A 12374-nucleotide genomic window follows, 5' to 3' on the forward strand; every position below is an offset into this window, starting at 1 on the left:
AAAAAATGCCATGACTGGGCATGCTCTATAGAGACTGCTTGAGGGGAGGGTTGATAGGGGGTGGGCTACCTCCAAACACACCCATGGCAAACATTGTCTTCACATGAGAATGCTTGACAAGATAGAGCTAAAACTGAGGAGCATTGAGTGGGCCTAGGCTGTAAGTGGCATTTTCAGTGATCTTGTTTCTTTATACCATTTGTGTCTGCAGATTAATTTTTGTACCATGGACTACAACCCTTCGTCCTTTATAAGCTTAGATCATTCGTACCTCAAAGATTAACCAAATTACCCTAAACTCTACATGTTATGTGTTGAGAAGCTGAAGGCTCAGTGGTAAATATGTTCTACATTTTTGTCCACTCAGGGTTGTATATTGTATATTGTAGCTTCAACATTGTCTAATGTGTTAGGTGGTTGAAAAGGCACTGGGGAAAGTGCTAAAGCCGGAGAACAAGTTAAGTTCAAGCAGTAGACTTCATTTGAAACATGCATCCTAAATTTGTTGTGAAAATGATATGTAGCAATATTAATTGGTGTAGAACTGCAAATTACTAATCTAGGATTAGTGTACTCCTGTCCGAAAATTTAAGTTAATCTGTGTTGCAAGTGAGAATTGTGTAATGTAAAATTGACAGGTAGTTACATGTTATGATTTTAATAGGCTGTATCGGTACTTTGTAATGCTAAAACATGGGATTTGAAAAATTAACTAATCAATAGGAATCAAAGAAAATGTATTGTGTTTATAAATTTATTATAACATTATTTCCAAGTCTTTTGTAGAAGTTTGTTTGTTCCAGGTATCCAGTGCATCTTTTTTAAGAGATTGTTTACTCTTTCAGGTATCCAGTGGCAAAGTTACACCAGGGAAGATGGCTTCTACAAACAAATCTGTTGCATTTTGCTGGTTAAGGAATGATCTTCGATACCATGATAATGAGGTAGACATAACACTTTGACGCCCTTTGTTTGAAGGAGATCATGGTGATGTTACATTGCAGAGTTCATTTGAATTGATGTTTATGTTCTTCATTGGGAAATATGATTATAGATCATTTTGTGATGTATTATCAGCTCTTGATCTGAGAAGTTTATTATGCTGATACTGTAGCTTCTGGGAGGACAATAGTATACTTATGTTTTACTTTTTTTGTTGAGAGTGTAAAGTTATGCATCAAGAACAAATAATGTTGAAGAAAATACTTGAAGTCCATTATATAGGGGAAAAAAGTGTAGATTTAAGTCCATGGTACAACTTATATTGACTTCATTGGTATATTATTGTCTAATTATATTTCTGTCCTAAAAGTTGTGCAACAAATTTTAAATTCCATTTTGTTTTTATTTTATTTTTATATTCTGTCATTAAATTTATTCAGGATTTTTTATATTTGCTCAAGAGATGTTATAACCCTAAGATATAAATTATGCCAAAGCTAGGTAAAGGATAAAAATAATGTGCAACTAAAAAGTTAAGTTATAAAAGATGTGATATATGTCTAAGTCTAATCAGTTTGTTGATATTATGAAGATGCAATTTCATTTTCTTCACTCAAGGAATGTCTCAACCCTTTGGATGTGGATGGTTTAATTACATGTCACATCTACAGTAGTTCTAGTTTATTAATTTTGTTTACACAGAGGTGGTTCTACAATTGGTTATTCACAAAGGAGACAATTACTATTCCTATGAACCTCACCTGTTTACAATTCCTTGGTTTCCAAAAAGATTGTTTTATGTTATATTACTATTTTTATTGTTATTAGTATTTCAGTAACATGATCATGATGTCAATAGCACAAATAACAAAGTTGATATTAATAGCATTAGAAATAAAATTCTACAAATTCAAGGAATGGGGAAATCAGGCACATCACTAGGACGCTAATTGACTCCTTGTTGGCTGAGCGCTTGTGGAACAAAATTCACAAAATACTACAGTAGACAATACATAACTCCAAGGTGACTAGATTAAAACAAATAAGAAAAAGAAAAAAGAACTATTATAATAATAATGCCTTCTCTCACTTTAACAGGTTCTGACAAAGGCAAATATCAATGCAGATTATGTGGTCCCAGTCTACTGCTTTGATCCGAGGCATTTCAAGGGCACCTATCACTTTGAATTTCCCAAGACAGGACCTCATCGTGCAAAATTCCTCAAGGAGAGTGTAGAGGACTTAAAGGCAACACTAAGGAACAGAGGAAGGTCTGCATTGACTTTTGAGTGATTCATAATATCTGAAATGTATAATTTTATTGCGAATTTACTTTCACGATTCATGAAATCTGCAATCTGTTATCTCTCTTGAATTGATTTATGTGTTTGAAACACGTATTCTCCTATATCTACAGGTTAATTGGTATTTCATTAAGCTTGCTATCTATTGTTCTTGTATATATTTAGTTCAGTGATTCACAACTGGGGTTCCATTTACCATCACTAGGGGTTCTACAAGAAACTGTATGATTATTATGTGCTATTACAAAATGGCAGTGATTCTAGTTGATAATTCCTACTCAACATGTTGCAAACATTTTCCAGACTTCATCATACTCATACATATCAGTACAATTATAATAAATATTGTAGACTATTATATATTGGGCTTCCTTGGAATATGAAAAATTATTGCAGGGGTTCCTCCAAGGTGTAAAGGTTGGGAATCAATGAACTAGTGTTTCAAAAACCTGCTGTTACTCATTTTAGTGTAAATTCATACAGGTTTCTTAAAATCTACAATTCATCATATCTTGAATTGAATGTAGTGTAATTTCAAACATTGATTTGCACAATTTTTTTTCCGAAAATGTTAAAATATCTGTTTATTGCCATATTTATAATAATTGGCAAAGGAGGGCTTGTACATATATTTTTCATTATTTTTCTCTCTAGACTACTGGAAGTGCATTTGTTTAAATGCTTCCCTGAAGAGGTTTTCTACAATATATATATATTCTTTTATAGTGACCTGATTGTGAGATTAGGTAAACCAGAAGAGGTGCTACCATTTCTGATTAAATCTGTTGCTGCTACTACATCCCATCTTGTATTTCAAGAAGAGGTAATAAACTTTTGTAATATGTTTTATCATCATTGTAATTTATGTAGCTAGGGACTTGTACTCAAAACTCAATTTAAAATCATCTGTACATATTTGTATATTAACTGTGAATCTACACATGCAATTTTTTTATCTTCTTACACATTATCTTTAATTTGGAAATTATTCCATAACTCTCGATAGGTAACGAAAGAGGAGACAGATGTTGAACGAAGTGTGCGCGACAGGTGCAAGGATGCAGGTGTTAATGTCCACTCCTTTTGGGGTGCCACTCTCTATCACAAGACAGATCTGCCATTCCCCATTAATAAGTGAGTTTGCTTTGTACTGCGAATATACTTTTTCTTCTTATATGTTATAATGATAGAATCTGGCTTTAGCTTGAGAAATATTTATTTCAAAATCTATTAGGCTTACACTGTATAAAGAAAGCCAGGTCTCTAGGCTTTAGCTTGAGAAATATTTATTTCAAAATCTATTAGACTTAAACTATAATATGAAAACCAGGTCTCTAATTTGCTGCAAGAATGGTAGGACCTGATATAGTCTGATGAATTACGGTATTTGAACTGAGCTCATCCATCCTTTGAAAGTGGTGATAGTGATGTAAACTTTTGTTTTTCCAGAGTCCCAGACACATATACCAACTTCCGTAAAGCAGTTGAAGCCCAGAGCCGAGTCCGTGGTGTGTGTAATATGCCCGACAAGTTGAAACCATTGCCTGAGAATCTCGATGTGGGGGAAATACCCACACTTTCTAAGCTAGGAGTAGAAGGTTGGTGTTTTTACGGCTTTGTGCATTCCATATCTTTTTTTTTTTAGTTTTCCCTTTATTTTTAAAGCCCAAATTTTCGCTAGCTGATTACAGGCTGAACCTGTTGGATTCAGGTGCGTTACTGCCTGCAGTATCCAAGCATTAGGTTTACTTGAGTGGTGACTGTCCTGGGTATGTGGCTTGTAGGCCCAATGCACAAATGCACCCTGTGCTGTCAGTCACAGCAGGCAGGAATACCATCCATCAGCTGTGGCTGATGGATGGTATAGTCCACCCACGTTTACCAGAAGAAATAATGTAAGAGCCCTTTCCTAATTAGCCACTGAGTCTAATCTTTCTCCAAAAGCTTTGTGCACTCATGGCAAGTCATTCCCATCCCCCAGCCAGTTTTTTTTTTTTCATTACAGTATATTTCCACAATCTGGTCTTCAGACAATTTTTTTTTTTTTCATTATACAGCAATAGTGTGGGGCTTGGGGGCAAAGTCCTCAAATATAGCATTATGATTAATTGTTGTGGTGAAAAGGATACATATGAGTTAACAACAAGGATAAGTGAACTGAAGAAGGGGATGAAAAATAGAAGAAAAAGGTAGAGGGGATAAGGAAAGACTGAGGTCCCAGGCAGGGCTGATCCCCAACATAAGGCCTTGGTCTATGTCTCCTAAAATAACACCATTGATATTCATAGCAATAGTAAATATACATTTTCCAGCCAATTCAAAGAAAGGTGAAATCAGGTAAGGCTAAGCACTAGCAGAGCCATCTATGTGTAGAGACATTTCACAGAAAATATAGAAAATGAGCACAGCATTTTCCCCATTTTTTTCATTTTCCCCAGTGGCAATGGGTTAAGTATGTGTTGTTAAAGGAATTTGAAGCAGAAAGTGATATAAGGTAGCATAGCATTTCTAAAATAACAATGATTACAAAACTGTAGAGTCTATCTATCAGGCTCCTATTGCAGTAACACCACTGTAAAAAAAAATCTGGCAGCTCATGCTGCCAGATGTAAGGATTTTATTGTTATATGAGAGGGACCATCTCATATAATGATAAATGGGTCTGTAATGCTGCCACAGTAAAGAAGATGCAACATTATGAACAACTTGGCACACTCTCTGTGTATCTATCTTTAGTTAACCCAATGACAATGGGCATGACATGTATGTACGTGCCATCCCCAGCGGCATTGAGTTAAATACATTGCTTCATTAATCTCCTTTTTTCATCAATATTTTACTTTACTCAATGTGAAAGAAGATTGAACAAGTGTATTATTTCCCCTCCACCTCTCCCTAGCACAGACATTCTCCTAAGCCCCTCACAACAAAAGCGAGCAGGGGATTAGGGGCACACACATGTACAACATCTGTGCCTTATGATTGGAATTATTCTGTCACCCACAGAATTGCCCATGGACAACAGAACTGCCTTCCCCTTTGCTGGAGGAGAGACAGCTGGTCTAGCAAGAGTCAAGAATTACTTCTGGGACACCAACAATGTGGCTAACTACAAGGAGACAAGAAATGGTCTCCTGGGTGAAGCTTATTCCACAAAATTAAGTCCATGGTAAGGATTTTATTGTTATGTTAATGATATTCATCTTCTCCAGAAGCATAAATATTACTTAGATATATTGTATAGCTTATATTAGAGGTTATAATTATGCTAATGGGCATGAGCTGCCAGATTTTTTTTTTAATGATATAAGCCATGAACACATTTTTGCAGATAGTGATTATGTATATAAGTATTGAAGTACATTTTTTTTTTTTTTATGGATTTGAATTGTTAATGTACATTACTTTGAATTAGTTGAAGAATATATGTTGAGATATTTTCTGTATCTGAACCATTTTTCAGGCTAGCACATGGTTGCTTGTCTCCACGTTTCATCTTTAACGAAATCAAGAAATATGAGAGCCAGAGAGTTGCTAACAAGAGCACATATTGGGTGATATTTGAAATGATCTGGAGAGACTATTTTAGGTAAGACCAATGGACAAAATCTCTCGGCCACAAAACCAAAAAGATGAAAATGTTGGATAACTATATTTTTATGGGTACGAAGTTATCACATTCTTTGTTTTTCACGATATAAAGATAAGGAAATAAAATGAGACAAAAAGATACACAATTTAGAATTGCCAAAAAAGTAGTAAATTAGTGTTTCAAAGACCGTTGAGATTTGTTCTCAAATACAAAGAATAAGATGGATGACTAAATGTATTTTTTTTATTGTTTATAATAAATATACCTAAGCATTTTCATTAGAAAAATATATAATTCTCATTAGCTAACAATAACCATACCAAAATATTCAGGATTCCATTGTTAGATTGCTTTTAAAATTCACTTCTTAAGATTTATGTAAGATTGTAATTTTTTTTTTTTTTTTTCTCTAAATGATGAAAATGTTTCTATGATTCCAGATTTGTGTGCATGAAATTTGGAGACAGGGTATTCTACCCCTCTGGCATCATGGGGAAGAAGGTCCAATGGAAACGGAATGCTCAGCTCTTTGAGATGTGGAAAAGTAAGGTTCAGGATTGAGAGATCATATAAGGATTTGTGGTGGAGGTGACCATTCATCATTATAATCATCATATTCCTCATCCTCATCCTTATTGTCATCGTCATCGTCATCCTCATCAGTCATCATCAATCATCATCAATCATCATCAATCATCATCAATCATCATCAATCATCATCATTCATCATGACAGATGACTTACTATAAATGTAGAGATTTTAAAAATGCACGTGTAAGTGTAAGGAGCCTTTTTTAGATCAGCTGAATTCATTGTCCATGCTGTACACTGAATATAAAAAAAGTCGGAGCAAAATTTAATTTGCTTTGGCAAATTGTGATAATATAATCATTAATAATCCGTTTGCTTTAGGCTTATTTTTCCTTAAAAGAGCATGCCATTAGAAAAATAGAAATTATTCTTTAAAATAGTACCAGTAGAAGTTACCTGCAGTGCTATAGCAAAAACAAAAAGAAAGAAACAGCAGCCTTGTTTGGTTCATTATTCTTAGAAAGGTTTTGTAAATCTTGTATATCAAAAAAAAAAAAAAAAAAAAAAAAAAAAAAAAAAAAAAAAAAAAAAAATAATTATGCTTAAATACAATAGCAGCAACTTAATTATTGTCGCAGATGGAAGAACTGGAGTTCCCTTTGTCGACGCAAACATGAGAGAGCTGAAGGAAACCGGTTGGATGAGTAACCGTGGACGCCAGAATGTCGCCTCCTTCCTCCTCAAAGACATGGGTCTTGACTGGAGACTTGGAGCCGAGTGGTTTGAATCTCAATTGGTTAGTTTTTTCTTTTCTTTGTTGGTCTTAACATAGCCCCTGCTGCTTGGAAGAGGTTATAATCACTTGTGTATAGACTTTAGTTTTCTTTGGTCAAAGTTTTCTTTTGATATTTTTATTATAGATATAGTTTTTATATTGTCATTAACATTATTAATAGCAATATAAGACAAAAAAGAATGGTTCTGAAAACCAAGGAAAATGGTAAACAGGTGAGGTGGGCAGTACAAGTAATGGACTCCTTTGTGACCAAGTACTTTTAGAGCCATGTATGTGTAAAGACGAACTTAACTCACTGTTGGCACAAAGGTTTGGACATGCCATCCTCGCTGGTAGTGCGGTAAGAGTATTTATTTTTTAAAAAGATCATCAGTGGCGTATTCAGATTATAGTGATAGGGTGGGGCTTGGGATTGAAGCCCCAGGGTAACCCCCCCCCCCCTCCTCATAAGGCAATGTTTGTGGATTCCCAGAATGATTAATAGTTAAAACAAATAAATGTGCTAGCCATAAAAGGACATGTAGCAGTATAAAGAAAAGGGTTTTAAAATCAGTTAATGATTAGGATTAGTGGACAGAAGAAGGGAATGAAGAAAAGGAAAGGAAGAAAAGAAAAAAAAACATACAAAATCAGTTGAGGGCTGAAATTCAAGGTAGAGGTGATCCTGTACATTGGGCCAGTCTGAGTCTTCTAAGCCCCCCCCCCCCTCCCCCTATGACAACAATCAGCACGGGATTGGGGAAAGAAGATGGATTCCATTGTATTTTGAACAATTGGCTTTTCTTTTTCTCTCTCTTTTCTGATAGGAGGGGAAAAACATAAATCACTTTTGGGTTCAGATATAGTGAACATGTAAATGTGTGCATTTTATAAATCAAACCTTTTGGCAGCTCTCTGTCTCTGTTATAATTATGTATGTTCAATTCAGCTGACTTTAGGGAATATACAGATAAGAATACATAACATGACTCACACATTAAGCCCAGTTTTTTGTAAATAAGCTTGTGTTATTTACTCTCTGATATTTGCCTCCTTTAGCTTGACCATGACGTGTGCAGTAACTATGGCAACTGGAACTATGCAGCAGGTATTGGAAATGACCCAAGGGAAAACAGGAAGTTCAACATGGTCAAGCAAGGATTGGATTATGATCCTGAGGTAAGTGAAAGCCTGTTTTCTTATATGTTCTTTAGTTGCTTTTTATTAGAGTACACATAACCATTTCAAAAACTGACATTTAATACAATGAGAAACTGTCCTTTATTTTATAAATAAAAGTGCACATAAATCTGTTAATTACAAAAATAGTTGAATTGAATTGTTTTTTTTTTATTGTGTTAACATTCTCCTTTTACCAGTTATCAAAGATTAAAGGTCATACAGTTGTTATTCTTAACTAACATTTGTAAAAATTGTTCTTCAGGGTAACTTTATACGTGTGTGGGTCCCAGAACTCAAGAACATTAAGAATGGAAGAATCCACACCCCATGGAAGATGAACATTGCAGAATTAACAAATGCCGGAGTTTCCTTAGGCGAAGACTACCCCAAACCTGTTGTCATTGCGCCAGAATGGGGACGCCATGATCACAAAATGGTAAATATCAGTAAAAGGGAGAATATCCTCCTGAATAATTGTTGACATTTTTGTTAAAAATAAAGCTCTTTTAGATATATATCGACAAAAGTCACTAACGAATTTCATAAAGGAGCCCAATTTAAGTTTTGATTATAAACTTATTCCATGAAAAGAATAGTTATTTATTTACAGAGAATATGTTTCTTTTTAGTTGTATTAGTTTTAATTTAGCTTATTTTTTTCCAGAACAACAGCAACAAGAAACAAAAAGGTGGATGGGTGCCACCAGGCCAGAAGCGTGGTATAGATTTCTATTTCAGTGGAGATAGAAAGTAACTCTTATATTTTGATGTATTGTTTTATTTATATTTTTTATTTATTGTCTTCATATATTTGATGTACCTTACTTTTTATTGCTTTTTGAACAATAAAACCCCTTTTTATCCTCGTTATTTTCTTTATAAATGTAATGACTCGTTGTATTTTACCGTTTGCGCATACCACCCATATATACAAAACAAAATACTTGGTTCTCACACCAAACCTCCATCTATATTGTGGGGCTCCATTTCTAAGTCTTCCCTTGATTCTCGGACCCTAACTCATTTTGCACTCCTTTTCATTATGCTCCAACTTCTGCATTACCATCTCACCTCTCCAGTCAATGTCTCCTCACCATAGCATGAGGACTTGGATGGTGACCTCTTGTTATTTGGACCTGTCCTTAAAGGATTCGTTTTCACAAACCTGCCAGCTGTTTATTGTACCAGTGTGTGATAATGTTAACATCATCATTAGGCCTGAAAGTAAAGTGATCCAAATCATATATCGTGAAAGCTAAAGCTAATCATGCTCACAGATGTACCAAGAGGCCACATGTGGGCGACCTGTGTGTGTGGCAGTGTATTTACATAGGACAGTCTCATCAGACCCTGTGTGTTCAATGAATAATGACCCTGCCCACAAACGGGACAAAGGCCACAGACCAATCCATAGAAATTGAGGGCAGGTATGAAGTCCTCTGTGAGGAAGATAACGGTGGAAATAATGGAGAAAACAGCCAAGAGGCAACTACCTTCCTCTGTGGAAATTACATGTGTGTGCACTTCAGAAGGGACACAAAGCAACAAATATCAATGGGTTTTGCAAGCCCTATAAATGGATCCTAATAACAAGACCAAAAAATCAATGCAAAAGATTAAGACTCTGTGACCCTGTTTTGCTCAAAGTGGGGACGTGGAGCATGGGATTTGCCCGGACTGGGCGCGCCCGTGAAAGGTTCAGAACCCGGTTCAAATGGGTTAGACACACTATACTCACATTCATGGAAAAACACAGGTAACAAATCAATCCTTCAAGTAGGCATGTACTTTCTTAGTTCGCCAGGGATCTATGCAGACAATGCTGCATAAATACAATAAAACATAGCGCACCAGAAAAATCAGACCGTTTTCAATTTCTTAAAAACATTTTCCAAAGACAAAGAAAGCGGAATACGAATACGTTTCCACCCATCTGCAAATAACGTCAGAAACAACCCTGACCACTTCAAGATCTTAAGTCGCACAGGCAAGACACTAACGGCATTCACGGATTTGAAGAGAAGACCGAAGACCGATTTCCAATCCGTATTCCCACACGATGACGTTAATACACCTAACACGGCAGTCCTTACCCTCCAATATCCCCTCTCCCTCTTGAGATATCGACTGACGGCGCACTGAAGATACTAATGACACAGGACGTAAACATAGCAGCTACTGGTCCTGACCAAGCCCCTGTTCTTTAATCTTCACCTAATCACTTATTACAAATTTCCTCCGATACCACGTATTTTTTTTTTTTTTTTTTTTTCAAAACAGGCGACCGCGTAGATCCGATAAATTTTGGCCTCCTCTTCTCACATCGATCGTATGCAAAATCCTTGAAAACACAATACACAAACGCCAGGAATCACATTGACGCTCACAGCCCAACACTAAGAAGCAGGTCAATACTAAGGCATCTATGGTTATTACACACAATTACACGCATACTCCTGGTGTTATATCTCACACAACACTAGATAAAACATAGACTTGCTCGAGACACGAATACAACCATACAAACTTAATCATGGACAAGATCACAAAAAATAAAATTATCAAACAAAAATACCTACAAGCAGCACATGCACAACAGCAAGTTTTTTACATGCCACACCAACAGTAACTCTTGCAAGTACTCATTCACCTCACGACTGGTACAGGCTACCTCGTATTATCATACAAAAAGGGACTTATATCCTTCATAGACAAGTTAAACAAACAGATAATAAAACCAACACCACCATTTCCTGCTCCTTTTTTACACCCTAGCAACCAACCATATATGCTTGATATATGCTAAGTTAGTGTCCTACGCATTAAAACTGAAGATTGATGTAAAGAGCCATGTAACGAATTTACGAAATTTGATAGTTTATCGTCAATCTGCGACATTCCCGTTTTCTGTATTAAATGTCGACTAGGAATGCATTCGTGTTAATGTAAAACCAACTAATACCTCATTACTTATAATAATGGTCTATAATGCACTACTAAATATTATGTAAAATGTTTTATCAAGAAGGCTCATTACTAGCACGACTCGCACATTTATAACATTCCGAATTTATTCATGAAACAAATATAACTCGCACATAAATTAAATGAGTATATGACTTGGGTAAATGAAAGGATCGCTCATGAATAACGATCGATTGCTTACCTCTTTACATCCTACATCCCATTGCAATAATTAGTTAGGCCGAGTGTCAAACTACATAACCATGGTCACCACTGCAAAAATATAAGTTTAATAATATTCACAAGAAATAATTAGTGATACCGATGGTTAAAAGATCTAAAAGACATTAATCGTTTGTACACTTCAATAAATGGAAATCGGCTGGGCGGATCTCCAGCCGACGGTGGATATGCTAAAGACGGGCGCAGCTGCATGCGGGTGTCAGGGAGTTGGCACCATATATGACGGTCTTGTAAGACCCTTATTCTGTAAGGAGCCGATTGAGTGGCATTCTTCACTGCTGATCGAGACCTTCACAGTTCTTGGTATGTGCAAAACATTGGTTTGTCGACGGGATTTTCAAAGTTGTCAGATATGTGCAGCTGTATTGTCTCCGAGCATACCATAGGGATGCGTTCAGCTAATGTGTTTTAGCTCTCCTACCTGGCAGAAATCAATAATTGTACAATACAGTGTTTGGCGAAGTGCTTAATAGCATTCCTGATGATACAATCTTGCTTCAAGCAAGACAGATTTTGATAGGGCAACAACTACTGTCTTCGCTGTCCCTTTCCCTCAAGCTGCTACTTCCACCTTGGTCAGTCAGCTTGGAGACGAATTCAGGGACTGGCTTTGGCGACAATGTGCTACAAAATCCTGCATTTTTTCATGCGGATCTGGCGTTCACTTGCTCTTGCATATGTCCCACTTACCCAGGTGCATAATGACATGGCCATCATCAATGCACTTAAGGTCCGAGGCGGAATGATATCCAAAAGTTCATCCAATATTTCCAAGACATGTAGGGTAGCGAATGAACCACCAAGTGCACATTCCAGGGCAGTTCCCATACATCCAGTGTAA

The 12374-nt window shown here is 36.1% G+C and overlaps 1 protein-coding gene across 3 annotated transcripts in view; it reads left to right on the plus strand.

The window, feature by feature from the left end:
* Positions 1-9189, plus strand: part of LOC125029802 (cryptochrome DASH-like) — a 9906-nt gene extending 717 nt beyond the window's left edge. For all 3 annotated transcript variants that reach the window (XM_047619962.1, XM_047619963.1, XM_047619960.1), the window contains exons 2-13: positions 846-944; positions 2041-2213; positions 2973-3069; positions 3253-3380; positions 3696-3844; positions 5253-5415; positions 5710-5835; positions 6279-6382; positions 7008-7165; positions 8204-8323; positions 8589-8762; positions 8991-9189. In XM_047619962.1, the coding sequence (XP_047475918.1) occupies positions 876-944; positions 2041-2213; positions 2973-3069; positions 3253-3380; positions 3696-3844; positions 5253-5415; positions 5710-5835; positions 6279-6382; positions 7008-7165; positions 8204-8323; positions 8589-8762; positions 8991-9080 (1551 nt within the window). In that variant the 5' untranslated portion in view covers positions 846-875 and the 3' untranslated portion in view covers positions 9081-9189. The remainder of the gene's footprint in view (positions 1-845; positions 945-2040; positions 2214-2972; positions 3070-3252; positions 3381-3695; positions 3845-5252; positions 5416-5709; positions 5836-6278; positions 6383-7007; positions 7166-8203; positions 8324-8588; positions 8763-8990) is intronic.
* The last annotated feature ends 3185 nt before the right edge of the window (positions 9190-12374 follow it).

Source organism: Penaeus chinensis, chromosome 10 (assembly GCF_019202785.1).
Source record: "Penaeus chinensis breed Huanghai No. 1 chromosome 10, ASM1920278v2, whole genome shotgun sequence".
Lineage (NCBI taxonomy): Eukaryota > Metazoa > Arthropoda > Malacostraca > Decapoda > Penaeidae > Penaeus > Penaeus chinensis.